The 18,104-nt window shown below is 45.3% G+C and overlaps 1 protein-coding gene across 8 annotated transcripts in view; it reads left to right on the top strand.

Annotated features, from left to right (window-relative positions):
- The first annotated feature begins 296 nt into the window (after positions 1–296).
- Positions 297–18,104, top strand: part of GPHN (gephyrin) — a 403,230-nt gene continuing 385,422 nt past the window's right edge. For 3 of the 8 annotated variants that reach the window (XM_048483967.1, XM_048483970.1, XM_048483968.1), the window contains exon 1: positions 298–565. In XM_048483967.1, coding sequence (XP_048339924.1) covers positions 502–565 — 64 coding nt within the window. In that variant the 5' untranslated portion in view covers positions 298–501. Of the gene's footprint in view, positions 566–18,104 lie in introns of all 8 variants that reach the window. The other 5 variants (XM_048483971.1, XM_048483969.1, XM_048483972.1 and 2 more) reach the window with 3 other exon arrangements.

Consider the following 18,104-nt stretch of genomic DNA (forward strand, 5'->3'; position numbering starts at 1 on the left):
GCATTTTCTGTGCAAGCAAGATCGTGCTGCTTTTCCCCGCCCCCGCAAACCAGATCCCCCCCCCTCCCCGCTCCTTCACGTAACTCGATCAGATTGGAAGATTAGAACGAATACAGCCAGCCAAGACCCAGGCAGGTCTTTCGACACTCGATTACTGCTGCCTGAGACTAATACTCGTGAAGCGCTCTTCTGGGTCGCCCGCGTTATCTTCGGCTCCTCCCCGGGCAGGCCTGGTTCGCCTGACTGGTCTACTCCCCGCCCCTCCGGCGTTTTGGGCCCCACCCCCTCCAGTGCGCTTCAACCTAGCGGAGCACGCTCCATCGGCCTGCCTGCAAGAGGCTGGGCCCGCCTCCTCGCCCCTCTTCCTCTTCACGCTGGCTCCACCTCACGCGCTCTTCCTCTCCCCCCCTCCTCCTCCTCCCCCTTCCCCGCTCTCGCGCTCCTTCTCCCCTTGCTCCCCCCACCCGCCGCCCTGTCAGTGTGGTGGCTGCGCTGGGAAACATGGCGTCGGAGGGGATGATTTTAACGAACCACGACCACCAAATCCGCGTAGGGGTCCTCACAGGTAACGAACCGCAGCCGGGAAGCGGGGCAGAGGGGGCCACGGGTCGGGACTCGCTGCTGGGGCTGCCCCGCATTGCCTGCTGGTCCTCGCTCCTGCTGCCGGCACCGCCGCCTCTCCGGCTCCTTCTCCGCCTGCCGTATCTCCTTCCACCACCGCGCTGGAAGCCAGAGAGCCGTTTGCCGGGTTGGGAAGGAACCTGCTGGGGCACCCTGGCTCTCTCTGCCCCGCGGAGTCAAGGCTTGGCCTCGTCGGCTGAGCGGGGAAAGGGAAAGGATGGGGTAAAAACCGGTCTTGATGGGCGCAGGGACGGGGGGATTGGGCGCTGCTGTGGCTGCCGCATGCGGGCAGAAGGCTGTTCAGTGCCGCAGCCTCAAGTTCTCCGCTCCCGCTGGGGACTGGCCCGTAAATAACCCGTGTGGAGGAAAGCAAGGGGAGGGGGTGGAGTTGCCGGGTTTGCCTCGGGCACTGAGGGAGACCCAGGTGCAAAGGTGCCTGGGAAGAGTGGATGCCCGAGGAGACGGTGAGTGCCGAAGCTGCAGGATCCTCCCTTTACAGGCCCCGGTGGGAGCGGCACCCCCCCTCTCCTCTTCCGGGGTCCACCTTGAGATTGACCCGTTGTAAATAGGAGAGGCTCTTTCAGATGCTCGTCTTCTTTTTCCATCCAGGAGAGGCTGTGTGTGGTCAGGGAGAGGGAAAGGAAATATCACGGGTTCGGGCATGATGCCTCTTGGACTGGCTCTTTAAATCCCCCCCCCCACAGCCGATATCCATCGTTTGTGCGGAGCTTTGATATATTCCCCCCCCCCCCCCGTTTTTGCGGTGGAGCAGCGGGGTATGGGTGGTCTTTGAGATCTTGATTCTTTTGAGCTGAGACCTATATATATTCCGGAATAAAGCCGAAGGGTTTGAATCGTCAGATTAAATCAGAGGTTTGTGTGTTTGGTGTTGGGGAAGGAGGGGGTGGGGTAAAGGCGGGAGGATAATCCTGAACAGATTTTTTCCCCTTGGGTAATTTTCATTCATCTTTTCTTAATGGGGATTTATGAGAGCCCTTTCTGAAAAATCTGAGGCTGCAGACTGAAAAGGGATAACACGGCTGAACAAGAAGTCTGATAGGGATGGCTAATCAGAAACTTATTAATTCAGCCTTGTGGTGTTGAATAAAAATATCTGGGTTTTTTAAAAAAAGAATGTTCTATATTGGTGTACTGAAGGGGTGTCAAACTCAATCGCACAGGGGGCCAAAACTCAAAACACACTTTAGGTTGAGGGCCGAAAAGGATAAACATTTATTGCCAGGCATGAAAAACCCCTCTGCCCCATGGAGAGGGCAACCGCCTGCTCCATTGGGCAGAGAGATGGTGGCGGCGGCAGCCTGCCTAGTGCTGCTGGCTCTCACACTGTGCAAGCCAGCAGCTCCGGGCATACAAACTCCCTCTGCCCCACGGAAGAGGTAGCTGCCTACTCCGTTGGGCGGGGGGGGGGCAGCGACGGCGGCCTGCTTGGTGCTGCCAGCTCTCGTACTGTGCGAGCCAGCAGCGCCAGGCATGCAAACCCCCACTGCTCCATGGAGAAGGCAGCCGCCTGGTCATTTGGGCAGAGAGGGGATGGCAGTGGCGGCAGCCTGCCTAGTGCTATTGGCACATGCGCTGTGCAAGCCAGCAACACCAGGAACGCATATCCCACTCCTGCCTGGTGCTGCCGGCTCTCCTGCTGTGCAAGCCGGCAGTGCCAGACATGCAAACCCCCTCTGCCCGATGGAGAAGGTAGCCACCTGCTCCATTGGGCAGAGAGGGGGCAGCGGCCTGCCTGGTACTGCCAGCTCTTGTGCTGTGCGAGCCGGCAGCGCCAGGCAGGCAAACCCCGCTCTGTCCCATGGAGAAGGCAGCCGCCTGCTCATTTGGGCAGAGAGGGGGCGGCGGCCTGCCTGGTGCTGCCGGCTCTCGTGCCGTGCGAGCCAGCAGCGCCAGGCATGCAAACCCCCACTGCTCCACAGAGAAGGCAGCCCCCTGGTCTATTGGGCAGAGAGGAGATGGCAGCGGCGGCGGCAGCAGCCTTCCTTGTGCTGCCGGCTATCGCACTGCGCGAGCCAGCAGCACCAGGCATACAAATCCCCTCTGCCCCATGGAGAAGGTAGCCAACTGCTCCGTTGGCCAGAGAGGGTGCAGCGGCCTGCCTGGTGCTGCTGGCTCTCGTGCTATGCGAGCCGGCAGTGCCAGGCATGCAAACCCCCTCTGCCCCACGAAGAAGGTAGCCGCTTGCTCTGTTGGGCAGAGAGGAGACGGTGGCGGTGGCAGCCTGCCTAGTGCTGCCAGCTCTCGCACTGCGTGAGCCAGCACCACCGAGCATACAAACCCCCTCTGCCCCATGGAGAAGGCAGCCGCCTGCTCCGTTGGGCAGAGAGGAGACGGCAGCTCCATGGGGCAGAGGGGGGATGGCAGCCTCGTTTTCTGCCCCCTCCCCATGAGCCCCCATGCAGCAGCCACCCCCATGCACCATCATACCTGCAGGATAAGGGAAGTGATGATGCAGGGGGTGCAGGGTGCAGGGACCCGGGGGGGGGGGGGGCTGAAAATGCAGAGGCCACCCTGTGTGCAGCTTTACACAGCTACACCTCTGCTTCAGGCCAACCTCCAGGTGAGGCCAGGAGATCTCCCAGAATTACAACTGATCTCCAGGCAAGACAGATACATTTCCCCAAGGAGGGGGTGCTACACCAGATAGTAGCTGCTAAAGTTCCTCCCCATGCTTCACCTCATATCTCCAGGAACATCCAGTCGGGAGCTGGCAACGCGTTTTCCCACCTTGCAATAGCCTTGCAAGGTAAGCCAGGAGGCTTCCTTCCTCATTTTGCAGCAGCTTCTGTTCATCCCACATGGCAGCCTACCCTGCAGGTATGCACAGAAATCAGAGACGGACTCCCCTGGTGCAAAGCTGAATTTGAACCTCCCATCTGCCCCTCCTGCTTGGTTGCCTTACCCAATGCATGACCAAGAGTGGGGCAAAAAAAGACACACCAACTTGTGCCTGCAAAGAGATGCCGCCAGACTCTGAGTTGGCCAGTGGGGGGCTCACCCTTAGTTTGGCTTGGAGAGCTGTAACTCAGGGGCAGACCAACCCCCTTTTTTGCAAGGATTAGATTCAAAGGAGCCAGGGCTGGGGGCGTGTGTTTCCAATGGGCCAGCTCTCTTGCGAGGAGATGGCTTTCCTCCCTCTTTTGGGTCTGCACACTTGGGCAGGAGTGGGTGTTGCTTGCAAATTTTGCATGCAGATACATTCTCCCTGCTTTTCAAATGCTGAGCTGCTCACAGCAGGCTCCTGAGCACACCCACCAAACCGGCTTTTGGGGCTGGGGCCAGACAATGGGATTTTAAGTCTGTGTTACACGGGCCGGTTAGAATTGTATGAAGTGCCAGATGTGAGTTTGAGACATGTCGTGTACTGCGTACTTGGCAGCCCCAGATTTTGGAGGAGCTTGTGGTCTGCCTATGAATAGCTACTTGGAGCCTTCCTGAGTTTGAGAGGGAAATCCGAGAGTCTGATGGTGCGCTGTTCTCTCTTTTTGGTGCTGAAATGGCCATCCCTTGGTTTTTATTTACAGTAACCAACGTTAGAATTTGGGTGTTAGGCTTGAATTTGGTTTTCTGTGCTTTGTGTTAAGGCTTTCTCTGTAACAGTATGGCAGGCAAGCATCTAGAAGCTGCTGCTGTAAGTGACATAAATCTTAGTAATGGTTCTGTATCTAAGATAACCATTGTTAAATTCAGAAGATGTTGGATTGGCAAGGTATGATAATCAAATTGCTAGAATTTGTTCTCTTTCTATTGATGTATTCTTATCCCTTCATTCATGTTCTAAGATAAAGTGACATAGGAATAAGCAAATATAAGTTCTGATCTCATACAGAATTTTTACTTAATGGACTTGAGAACAAAGCAAACATAATAGTTTATCTAGAACTGGACTTAATTATGGACAAAATAATATAAAATATAGCTGTCTTGTTGGCTTTCTTTGAATTTTATTTTTTGAAATCTCTGCCTATGATCATCATTTAGAGTGTTCTGAACAATGTCTGTTTCTGAGAGTATTTTGTAACTAGAGTATCAAAAGATGCAAAAGGTGTAGTTAATAGGATAAAGTATTTCAGATAGCTCATAATTCTTTATATTGCACTAGATATAATTCCTATTTAACTAGATAAGCTATAGGATAATTTTTCAAAAGATAGGCATCATGTAAGCTTCATACTGTTGATGCAATTTTGCTTTATTGAATGTAAGCTAATAATTGCAATATGGCGGGTGTTCACTTTGAGAAGCTTTTGGCAATTTTGAGAGCAAAAACAATCTATGGAATTCAATCAAAATGATTCATTATTTTTGTGTGAATTTCAGTTCCGTCCCACTTTTGGAAAAGTTTAACAATCACCATTATCTCCTGTCGCATTTTACTAACAATTAGTAATTAGTTCATTAGTATGGCATGGTTCAGTAAAATTCTTTGACAGTATTTATAAACAAATTTTAAGAATTTGGACACACTATAAATGTTTGCATTGATTTTCAATTTTATGAATAAAACATATACATTGGGTTAGATCTTGTGATCTAGAGTCACTAGGTTTTTCCCACTTTTCCTAACCCACAGAAGCTGTCTCTGATCCTTGGGAAGTTTTATTCTGGGGTTATGGGATACTTGTCTAATATCCACTTGGATTAGAAAGCTGCAGTAAGGAAGGGAAAGGAGAGCTCTTTCTGCCTGTTTCATTAGCTTAGTTCTCCTCACAGAAGAGAGAGAAGGGCAATTTTGTCCTCTTTTCTGTTGTCATTGCAGCCTCCCAACCCTCATAGCTGTTGGACTTCTCGGACACTGGATAAGACCCCTGTTCTTAAGTCACAAAGTGCTATTTTGGGGAGCACAAGTGGAAAAGGTCATGGGATCCAACACATATCTGTCTTTATTAGTTGCTAAACATAAAATTCTAATATAAAACATTTATAATAGATTAAATACATTTTATGAAATATAGTCTATTTCAGCAATGTAATACTTTTAACTGTGATTACTGAAGTAAGGTAATACTTCTGCTGATTTAACTTTTCCATTTCACCCGTTTATAATTTTCTTTATGTGTATTTTCTGTGTTCAGGAATCCTTTGTGATTTGCAGTCTTCCATAAGCTGTTTACATGTTGTTACATTTGCTGTCTTTGCTGAATTCATATAAAATACTTAGCATTACTTTTTAAAATCATCCTAATGTTAAATTAACTTAATCATTAGTTAAGTTCCACTACAGACCAACATGGCTACATTCTGAAACTATCTTCTGTAAAGAAGAATCTTTAAGTGTGAATTACAGTAAGAAAAAACTAGTTGTCTTTGTTAAAAAGATGTGCACATTGTGCTCAATGTAAGAACTTCAAATATTTTGTAGTTTATGTGAAACACTTTCTTGGAAAGCCCACCTGGAAGTTATAAAGTGTACAGTTTTCTGGACATTAGAAGAAGAGGAGTTTGGATTTATATGCCCCCTTTCTCTTCTGTAAGGAGACTCAAAGGGGCTTACAATCTCCTTTTCCTTCTCCCCTCCCCCCAAAATAAACACCCTGTGAAGTGGGTGGGGCTGAAAGAGCTCCAAAGAACTGTAACGAACCCAAGGTCACCCAGCTGGCATGTGTTGGAGTGCATGAGCTAATCTGGTTCACCAGATAAGCCTCCACAGCTCAAGTGGCAGAGTGGGGAATCAAACCCGGTTCTCCAGATTAGCGTGCACCTGCTCTTAACCACTACACCACACTAGCTCTGAGGGGGCCATATTAACAGTCTTTTGTACCAAAGAAGGCTTTTTGATTGATCCTGCATTGACATTGTATCAGAGCAAGGCAATAGCTTTGCTGTTATATGAAATAGAAGTTTGTAATGATGTATTAATTACCAACCTGGAGACAGTTGGAAATCTTTTTTTAAAAAAATAAAATCCTAATATTGCCTAAGGGTACTCAGCTGTCTTGATGTGGATACTGCAGCTGCTTTCCTTCAGTAGAGGGCCTGGGTTCACATAGCTTTAATTAACTTTTGATGCAAGCACATGAAATCTCCAGTCTTTCATCTCTCAAGGCAATGCTTCATCCTTCTCCAGAACGATAACATCAAGTATAATAGTATTTTCAATTGCTGTTCCCTTCCAGTTGATGCCCAGGGATTCCTCTGATTAGTCCCACAAGTCCCGTACACTATGACTAGTTTCTGATACCTCAAATGACAGGCATTCAATATTGGGTTCCAAGTAAGCTCTCCAACATAACTTGTTCAAAGTGAATTATAACATAGCCTTCTATCTATCCATGATGTGTGCATCGAGGAATGCTGCTGTAAATTTCGTTGTGCGTGCACAATGACAATAAAATGCTTATGCTTATGCTTATGATCATGCTTTACAACTTCAGATCAACTATTACATAGCTATTTGTTTTCAAAACTTGCAATATGTGGAACCAGACTTAATTTTTCACAGCTATTTTAGTAAATTGATCTATGTGTACAATTGTGGAGAAAATAACATTGCTTCTTGCAATTGCAGTCCTATGTTACCCATCCTGTAGTTTTTAATGCACTGCCGAGACTGTGTCAAAGTTGTGTCTGAAAGTCATATATTTTAGTAACGTAACTCAATTTTAAAGCATGGAGCATTTTAACAGCTATACTTTGTTTGATGTTTGACAGTTGGCAACTTATCTTGCTGATTCTTTTTTCTCCATAATTCATATTTTAGTCTAACCAATCTTGTAATGGTTTTTGACTAAGTACAGTAAACTCTGTCTCGTACCACATTCTAACCTGGTTGTTGCGAGGATAAAATGGATAAGAGGAGAATGATGTAAGCTGCTCTGTGTTCCCATTGATGAGAAGGATGGAATATAAATGGAGTAAATAAAAGATTCTGGCACATGGTTATGAGAATGCTCTTGATTGATCTCAGAAACGACCATAAATCATAACAGTATAGCATATCTGATCTGTTTGATACGTTAAAGCTCAGACTATTGACACAAAACTCTAACTGCCTTTAAAAATCTGGAACGTTTCCTCAAAATAGATGTGATATTCCTTAGAACTAGGGGGAAACAACCTATCATTCCTGCAGTAAATTTGACTATATCTATGTTTGCAAGGACACAGAACTTACTTGGGCTGTACAAAAGTCTGTGTCCTATCTCAGAGTTTGATGTTTAGAAATACCAATATACTGTATCTACGGTAGTTCTCAATGTGACCTAATTAAATCTGGAAATGGGAACCATAGACCGACAATACAGATCTTTCTATAAACCTGAGAAAAGTCTCAGATTTGGGAAAAATCTGAAATCTAACTTTTCATTTATTTGTTATTAAAACATTCATATCTTCCTTTTTGTGGTTCATGGTGACTTACAATAACAGTTAAAAACATTTTCAGTTTCAAAGCAAAAATAAAGTAACAACCCCCCAAAATCTGTCTTCCTACCCCCCAAAAGATGTCTACCAATTCAGACTCCCTCAAAATCCTTGACAAACAAGCAGGCCTTGCAACACCTGAAGATCTCCAGGGAAGGGCCACCTCACATTTTCAAGGAGCTCATTCCATAGAGCTGGAGCCATGATGCAGAAGGCCCATTAATGGGCCTTCCCAAAGTGATGGTATAGCCAACAGGTTGCTTGCCTGATATCTGCAGTTGGCTCACAGGGATACATGGAAGGTGATGATTCTTCAAATATGTGGGTCCTAGGTTGTGAAAGGCTTTCAGAGCCATAGCCAACATCTTGAGGTGAAATCAGAAACATACTGGTAACCTGTGGGGTATATATGTAGTAAAAAAAATTGGGAGGTTACCCTCCCTACAAATAATAGAAGCAACAACTGTAGATTTAAGACATTAATTCTCTCTGTAGCTGTTGCTAGGTAACCACAACAGAATTGCCAATTGGTTTCTGTCAGTAAAAGGTGAGGAGACGGTGCAAGGCTCTTTCCAGGGTTGTTTTAGTCTTTAAGGGGGAACTCATTGGGGCTGGGGCCAGTGGCAACCAGTGTGTGATTTGATACCACTCGAATTCCATGACTCACACAGCTGCTCACTGCTGTTCAACTGCAACCACATCACAATAGTGTAGTGCTTAGACTTTCAGACTAGAGTCTGGGAGAGACCCAGGTTCCATAAGAAGAACATAAGAACAAGCCAGCTGGATCAGACCAGAGTCCATCTAGTCCAGCTCTCTGCTACTCGCAGTGGCCCACCAGGTGCCTTTGGGAGCTCACATGTAGGATGTGAACGCAATGGCCTTCTGCGGCTGTTGCTCCCGATCACCTGGTCTGTTAAGGCATTTGCAATCTCAGATCAAAGAGGATCAAGATTGGTAGCCATAAATCGACTTCTCCTCCATAAATCTGTCCAAGCCCCTTTTAAAGCTATCCAGGTTAGTGGCCATCACCACCTCCTGTGGCAGCATATTCCAAACACCAATCACACGTTGCGTGCAGAAGTGTTTCCTTTTATTAGTCCTAATTCTTCCCCCCAGCATTTTCAATGAATGCCCCCTGGTTCTAGTATTGTGAGAAAGAGAGAAAAATTTCTCTCTGTCAACATTTTCTACCCCATGCATAATTTTGTAGACTTCAATCATATCCCCCCTCAGCCGCCTCCTCTCCAAACTAAAGAGTCCCAAACGCTGCAGCCTCTCCTCATAGGGAAGGTGCTCCAGTCCCTCAATCATCCTTGCTGCCCTTCTCTGCCCTTTTTCTATCTCCTCAATATCCTTTTTGAGATGCGGCGACCAGAACTGGACACAGTACTCCAAGTGCGGTCGCACCACTGCTTTATATAAGGGCATGACAATCTTTGCAGTTTTATGATCAATTCCTTTTCTAATGATCCCCAGCATAGAGTTTGCCTTTTTCACAGCTGCCATGCATTGAGTTGACATCCCCATGGAACTATCAACTAAGACGCCTAAATCCCTTTCCTGGTCTGTGACTGATAGCACTGACCCCTGTAGCGTATATGTGAAGTTTGGATTTTTTGCCCCTATGTACATCACTTTACATTTTGCTACATTGAACTGCATTTGCCATTTCTGAGCCCACTCACCTAATTTTTCAAGGTCCGTTTGGAGCTCTTCGCAATCCTTTGTGGTTCTCACCACCCTACATAATTTGGTATCATCTGCAAACTTGGCCACCACGCTACCCACCCCTACTTCCAGGTCATTTATGAATAGGTTAAAGAGCACTGGTCCCAAAACGGATCCTTGGGGGACACCACTCCCGACATCTCTCCATTGTGAGAACTTCCCATTTACACCCACTCTTTGTTTCCTGTTTCTCAACCAGTTTTTAATCCATAGGAGGACTTCCCCTCTTATTCCTTCATTGCTGAGTTTTCTCAACAGTCTCTGGTGAGGAACTTTGTCAAAAGCCTTTTGGAAATCCAAGTAGACAATGTCCACCGGTTCACCCCTGTCCACATGCCTGTTTACACCCTCAAAGAACTCTAGTAAGTTTGTAAGACAGGATTTGCCTCTGCAAAAGCCATGCTGACTCTTTCTCAGCAGGTCTTGCTTTTCGACATGTTTTATAATTTTATCTTTAATGATAGATTCTACTAATTTACCAGGAACAGATGTCAAACTGACTGGCCTGTAATTTCCCGGGTCCCCCCCTAGATCCTTTCTTAAAGATTGGTGTGACATTGGCCATCTTCCAGTCTTCAGGGATGGAGCCTGATTTCAGAGATAAGTTGCATATTAAAGTGAGAAGATCAGCAATTTCATGCTTGAGCTCTTTAAGAACTCTTGGGTGAATGCAATCTGGGCCAGGGGATTTGGTAGCATTTAGTTTATCAATGGCTGCCAGAACTGCTTCCTTGTCTACCACTATCTTCGCTAGTTCCTCGGATTCGCCTCGTAAGAAGCTTGGTTCAGGTGCAGGAATGTTCCCTACCTCCTCTTGGGTGAAGACAGATGCAAAGAATTCATTCAGCTTCTCTGCAATCTCCCTGCCATCTTTTAGCACACCCTTTGTTCCTTTGTCATCTAACGGGCCTACCGCTTCCCTTGCTGGCTTCCTGCTTTTGATGTACTTGAAGAACTGTTTGTTGCTGGTCTTGATGTTCGCAGCCATGCGTTCCTCATAATCCTTTTTTGCCTCCCTTACAGCTAACTTGCTTCTCTTTTGCCACCATTTGTGTTCCCTCTCATATTCTTCATCAGCCAAACTGGACTTCCATTTTCTAAAAGACATTTTCTTTTTTCTGATAATTTCCTCAACCTCTCTTGTTAACCATGGTGGCTTTCTTTTGGACTTTTCTAACCTGTGGAACACATTCCAGCTGAGCTTTTATTACTGTGTTTTTAAATAACCTCCAAGCATCCTGGACAGTTTTGACTCTCTTGATTTTCCCTTTCAGCTTCCTGCGCACTATCCCCCTCATCTTTGAGAAATTTCCCTTTCTGAAGGCGAATGTAACTACATTAGTAGTTGCCACTTGTTCGCATGCTGAGATACTGAATCTGACAGCATTGTGGTCGCTGTTCCCTATCGGCTCAACAACACTGACTTCCTGCACCAGGTCCTGGGTCCCACATAGAATTAGATCTAGGATCACCTCTCCCCTGGTTGGTTCCACAACCATCTGCTCTAAGCCACAGTCATTTAGCATATCCAGGAATGCTCTCTCCTTACTATGACCTGAACATGCATTTTTCCAGTTTATATGGGGATAGTTAAAATCACCCATTACCACAACATTTTTGTTTTTGTTGGCCTCTCTAATTTCTTTTTCCATCTCAGAATCCTCTTGTGCACTTTGGTCAGGGGGACGATAATATATTCCTAATATTAAACTGTCCTTCACACCTGGTATTGATATTCACAGTGATTCTGTAGGGGAACCAGCTCCCCTTGCATTGTCTATTTTATGTGATACTATGCTCTCTTTGATGTAAAGGGCAACTCCACCCCCAATGCGCCCTGTCCTATCCTTCCTATAGAGCCTGTAGCCTGGTATAACAACATCCTACTGGTTCTCCTCATTCCACCATGTCTCTGTAATGCCCACTATATCAAAGTCCTCCTTCAAAACTCTGTACTCTAGCTCCCCCATTCCAATTCTTAATCTGGCATAAAATCTTGCTTAGTGACTCTGATCTATTTACACACTCTCAGTCTTATCCACCTCATAAGGTTCCATTGTGAAGATAAATAGAAGTGAATGATGTAAACTGCTTTAGGCCCACATTGTTGAATATAGTGGTATATATGTACTAAATAATAATTATATCTGAAGATAAGGGCAAATAAAATAAAGGCTGATTGGTGGCTGGGAAGGAGAGACTGAGCGACTGGCCGTGTTTCTGGCACTGTGTGACTTGGCCGGACCTTTCTCAAGAAGAGACTGCAAGGGATAGGAAGGAAGGAACTATGAAGATGGGAGGGTGGAGAGAGATCTAGTTAGGTTGGCTGATGGGTGGGAAAATGAGAAGATGGCAGGGAAAAGGGAGATTCTGTGAGGGCTTTCATGAAACAGAAAGAGAAAATCATGGGGGATGTAAGAATGAGTTCCTCCTTGCATGTCCTTGAGGATACACAATTTGTCAAATTATAATTTATATAAGTGATACACATTTTTGTTATTTCAGTGTTCCTCCTTTTATGATGCTAAACTGGTGTGACATATTGTAGTATCTAACAGCACTTAGACCTTTGGGGAATTTTTTAAAAAACTTCCAGTCAGCTTTGATCTCAATGTAGTATATGCTCTCGATGCAAAGATGAGCCTGGTAATGAGTTAATGCACAGACACCAAAAGACATCATGAAGATGAGTAAAAACTCTAAAAGTCTCTGTTCCAAGAGGAAGTTGGAACATGTTATCCTATGTGGTGGACCTGCAAAAAAGTTTAAAGTGTTAGATAGATGTACAAGTGAAAATATAAAAAATGCTGAAGATTAACTTTTCAATCAGCACAAAGATAATGTTAATAGGCATCCTTTTGGAGGATTTTCCAAAGAAATTTAAATAATTATTTTGTACTTAATAAACAATAAGAAAAATTAATTGAATATGTTAGTAGCCGGAACTATAAATAATGGTCAGAGTTTATCCAAAATATACAAGTTGGTATTATTACTGTTGAAGAATGTTAGGTGAAATATGTAATATAGGAGGAACTCTCCCTTAAACTTATATGATTATATTTTATGGAAAATTAAGGTCCATTTGTTAATCTAGTCTAGGACTATTCTTTTTAAATTTTAGTTATTATGTGTTTTAATTGAATTGATATCCATTTTTCTTTACTGTTTCTGTGTATGTATTTATATTGTAAAAATTTATAAAACGTTTATTAAAAAGAGTTAATGCACAGAACCATTTAGTGACGAACTTGCTGCAGGAAGACAGGAATGAATAATAGTATTAAAATAAGGAATGCTGAGTAGTACATGCATACCATATTAGGTAATTAAGTTAATGGGTTTACAAATTAGCCTTGAACATATTTACTCAGAAGTCTGTCAGAATCTTCAGTGGGACATCCCAGGTAAATAAGGTTGGGACGTCATTAAGTGGACAGTGGCCTTACAACTTGGGCTATTGTGTTCATGTAGCAACTGTATTGCTGCAAAAAAGATACCCTGCTGCGAGGCAATCTAACATTTCAGTAGTTGTGAAATCTTATCATATTTATTGAGTTTTAGCACTTGTGGATCTCACTTATTTCATAGACACTGAAATAGTTTATGGCGGTGATACACTGTGACTTGGGAGCCACGTGATGCTCTTTGATGTGCGACCAGGGGCTGTTCTGGGCACTGTTCCCCCGTACTGTTTTCTGAGTTTTGTTTTGCTATAGTGTGCGTGTATAAAATAAGAAGTAGGGACCTATGAAGCTAGCAGGAGTTCCATTTTCCCCATTGCTGAACCTATTGAGGTCAGTCTTGGTCACAGCTCTAGTCACAGCTGGTGAGCCTGCCGTGGGCTTGCCACCCTACTCCCCCCACAGCCTGATTAAAGCTGACATGCTTGCCAGCCAAGGCAGGCACACTCCTTCCCAGTCCCAATCCATGCTGGTGAGCCCACTGTCGTCTTACCAGCCAAGGGAACTACCCTCCTTCATCCCATTTTGATGTTAAAGAGATTGTCTGCACATGCACAGTCAGTACTATTTTTTGAAAAATCAGGGGATGTTTCCCCCCTCCTCTTTCTCCATCACCACCCTGTTCTCCTTGGCAATCTTACTCTGTTGCTTGAGGTGGTGTACCTCGCCTTGAGGAGTGAGCAAGAACTCAGAGCAGAAAGCATTATTCTCACTTGAGATACCCAAGGGCTGGCTAAAGTTCAGCAATAATAACCCCCAATAAGCTCATTGTTAATGAAAAGAGTTGCAATTATATATTTAACACATTTTCTGTATGCGCATTAGATATGGAGTTGCTCACAATGCATGCAGTAGCCGTGTGGCTCTTTTGGTTTATGATAATTGCCAATATTTTTCCGTATGAGTCTTTGAGTACTATTTTATTGCACATTTTCCTTAGACGAGGAAGAGGAGTTTGGATATGCCCTGCCTTTCTGTTCTATAAGGAGTCTCAAAGCTGCTTACAAATTCTTTCCTTCCTTTCCCTACAACAGACACCTTGTGAGGTAGGTGGGGCTGAGAGAGTTCTGAGAGAACTGTGACTAGCCCAAAGTCACCTAGCAGGCTTCATATGCAAGTGTGGGGAAACAAATCCAGTTCACCAGATAAGAGTCCACTGCTCATGTGGAGGAGTGGGGAATAAAACCTGGTTCTCCAGATTAGAGTCCACTGCTCTTAACCACTACAGTGTGGCTCTAAAGTTCCCAAATGCTCGTTCAAATCTAAACAGCTGTGGGGATTATTATTTTTTTTTGCAAATATGATGCAAGGTTGTTTTAAAAGATTGCCCTTTTTGTAACAGGGTATTTCTCCCCCTGGTACAGATGTGAAAGTCCAGAAAAATTAAGAAAAAGAATCCCAAATGTTTTTACATGCCCAGTAGGATTGCTGATTTATTTTTCTTTGAACAGGACTTTTTTCCCATTACAAACTGTTTTTACAAATCAACTGAGTATGCAAAAGTGGTATAAAATATGCAAAGATACTTTCTGAAAGAAACCAAAAGCATTACAGGGGCAGATACACTTTTCTCCAGATTGTGGAATTAATCTGAAGCACCACATTTTTTTGACAATGCTAGGCCAGTATAGTATTACATATCTTCACTTGTGGCTTGCCAAGATTTGAGGTGGTGGTCTTTCTCAGCTCTGTTATCTCAGATTATTTTAAACCAGAGATTGAACATGAGACATTCTAACTGCAAAGCAGAACTGTAACTATATCGCCCTTTCTGCTTCCAGATGAATTCTAGTTGAATCTTCCATTTGTATACCTTTCTGAATGATTCGATGAATTTTATGTCTCTTCCTTTAAAGTATGTTTTAATTGGAAACACAAAATCAAACAATTAAAAAAACTATAAACAAGAAATGAAAACTATTACAACCCATAATTCTTCATAAATAATTCTTGTAGTGTTTACATTTGGGGTGTTTTTATAATAGAATCATAGAGTTGGAAGAGACCCCAAGGATAATCAACCTCCTGCAGTGCAGGAACACATAATCAAAGCACTCCTGACAGATGGCCATCCAGCCTCTGTTTAAAAACCTCTAAAGAAGGAGACTCCACCACACTCCTAGGTTGTGCTTTCCACTGTCGGAACAGGAAGTTTTTCCTGATGTTTAGGTGGAATCTTTTTTCCTTCACCTTGAACCCATTACTCCTGATCCTAGTCTCTGGAGCAGCAGAAACCAACATGATGTCCCTTCAAATATTCAAACATGGCTATCATGTCACCTCTTAACCTCATCTTCTCCAAACATACCCACCTCCCTAAGTCTCTCCTCGTAGGGCGTGGATTCCAGACCTTTTACCATTTTGGTTGCCCTCCTCTGGACCCTTTCGAGTTTGTCAATATCCTTCTCGAATTGCGGGGCCCAGAACTGTACACAGCATTCCAGGCGAGGTCTAAGCAGTGCAGAATAGAGAGGTACAATTACATCCCTTGATCTAGACACTGTACTCCTATTGATACAGGCCAGAATCGTATTGGCTTTCTTGGCCACCGCATCACAATTCTGACTCATGTTCAGTTTGTGATCTACTAAGACTCCCAGATCGCTTTCACATATAGTGTTGTCAAGCCAGGTGTCAACCATCCTTTATCTGTGCATTTCATTTTTTATGCCTGAGCGAAGTATCTTACATTTATCTCTGTTGAAATTAATTTTGTTTGATTTGGCCCAGCTCTCTAATCTGTCCAGGTCATTTTGCATTCTGTCCTCTGGGGTATTAGCTACCCCTCCTAATTTGGTGTCATCTGCAGATTTGATTAGCATGCCCTCTATTCCATCATCCAAGTTGTTGATATAACTATTGAATACCCAGGACAGAACCCTGTGGCTCCCCACTAGTCATTTCACTCCAGCATGAAGATGAGCCATTGCTGAGCACCCTTTGAGTTCAGTCAACCAATTACAAATTTGTCAAAAGCTATGCTAAAATCAAGATATGCTATGTCTGCAGCATTCCCTTCATCTACCAAGCTTGTCACTGTATCAATAAAAGAGATAAGATTAGTTTGGCATGACTTGTTTTTCAGAAACCCATGCTAACTTTTTGTGATCACAGTATTTTCTTCTAAGTTCTGGCAGACTGTCTGTTTAATGACCTGCTCCAGAATCTTCCCTGGCATTGATGTCAGGCTGACTAGATGGTAATTATTAGGGTTCTCCTTTTTCCCCTTTTTGAAGGTGGGGATAACATTAGCTCTCCACTGGGACTTCTCTTGTTCTCCAGGAGTTCTCAAAGATTTTAGCAAGTGGTTCTGAGATTACTTCTGCCAGTTCTTTTAATGCCCGGGGATGTAGTTCATCAGGCCCTGGAGATTTGAATTCGTTTAAAGTAGCCAGGTGTTCCTGTATTACCTCTTTATTTATTCTGTGCTGAATTTATCCTACTGTATCTTCTGTTTCATTTTCCCATGAATGAGCAACATTTCCTTTTTGGGAAAAGACTGCGGCAAAGAAGGTGTTGAGTAGTTCTTTTCTCCATCCCCGGTTAGCATTTTGCCATTTTCTCCAGGCAGTGACTCTATCCTATCTTTTTTCTTCCTTCTCTAGGGTGGTTTCGGCTACCTTGTCGGGTTGTTCTTTACCACTTGCTAGTGAGGCAGGAAGAGCTTTTTGGTCACATCCTGTTGGCGCCAAAATGACCCAGTATCTTTCTGCCTTGCTAGTGAGTCGCAGCAACTTCGACTAGCTCGTCAAAAATCTTCAAAAATCCTTGAAAAAAAAATCTCAAAAACCTCTCCAAAGAATTTCTCTCTTCAGACGGAGCGTCTTCCTTTCGTCCTTCCTCCGTTCGTGAGTCCTCCGTTTTTTCCCTCACCCCTTCCCGCTGCTCGCTGTTCCAGCCTTCAGGGGCATGGCTATGGCCCCCTTTTCTCCCCCTAGGGAGGCCTTTTGCAAGTCGGCCGCCGAGAACACCAGAGCGGCGGCCCGGCTCTCCCGCTCCCCCCCGCGATCCCGGGTGTTTGAGCGGGCGGAACAGCCCAGCGCTCCCTCGGCCGGCCATTGGGCCCGCCCCAGGAACCTCTCCCGGTCACCGGGAGAGAGAGAGGAGGGAGACGCGCTAGTTCAGCCGGCCTGTGCACGGGCCGCCGAGAACCCCCGGCCGACAACCGCGGCAGGGAAAAAAGCGTGGGAAGGAGGCCCGCCGAAGCAGCGCCGCGGCGCTTCGACTCGGCCGTACAGGCCGCCCCCTCAGCGCATCGTCTGTCCCTTGCCTCGCGCCCTGTGCGCTGCCCAGACCAAGGCTCTTCCCTGCCTCCCAGGCAGGAGCTGGCAGTTCAAGGCACTTCAGGAATGCAAGGCGACATTCCCAACAACTGGAGTCGTTTCTCTCCGCACCAACTCGTAACCCTCATGCGTTCCTCCATTAGGGAGGAAGTCTCTCAGCAAATCCCCCCCTCCCCAGAGTAGAGAGCATCATAGGCGCAGGGCTAGGTCCCGATCCAGGTCTCCCAGGACCAGTAGGACTGATAGAGACTGGCCAGCCATTTCCTATGGGTCTGACTATAGCGATATCAGCGAGGGGGAGTTGGGCTCCGACTCAGACCACTTTTCTGATAACGATTCTCCTGTCCCTGATCTCAATGACCACAGCAATAGGCTCTTTAAGATAGAGCAGCTTCCAGTCCTCCTGGCCAAGACCATCTCCTCCTTAGGCCTCCATGACTCAGAGGAGGCAGAGGACCCCAACTCCACGCAGCCGTCCAAGCCCATCAAAGGCTGTCCCAAGGGGTTTTCCAACATCTTCCCTGCAGAGGAGGAGATCTCCCATTTTTTCCCTCTACCAGAGTTCTTTGAACGCAAGTTCAAGAAGGAGTGGGTTAATCCTGCCACCAACAAAGGTTTTCCT

This window comes from Sphaerodactylus townsendi, linkage group LG02, assembly GCF_021028975.2.
Source record: "Sphaerodactylus townsendi isolate TG3544 linkage group LG02, MPM_Stown_v2.3, whole genome shotgun sequence".
NCBI lineage: Eukaryota > Metazoa > Chordata > Lepidosauria > Squamata > Sphaerodactylidae > Sphaerodactylus > Sphaerodactylus townsendi.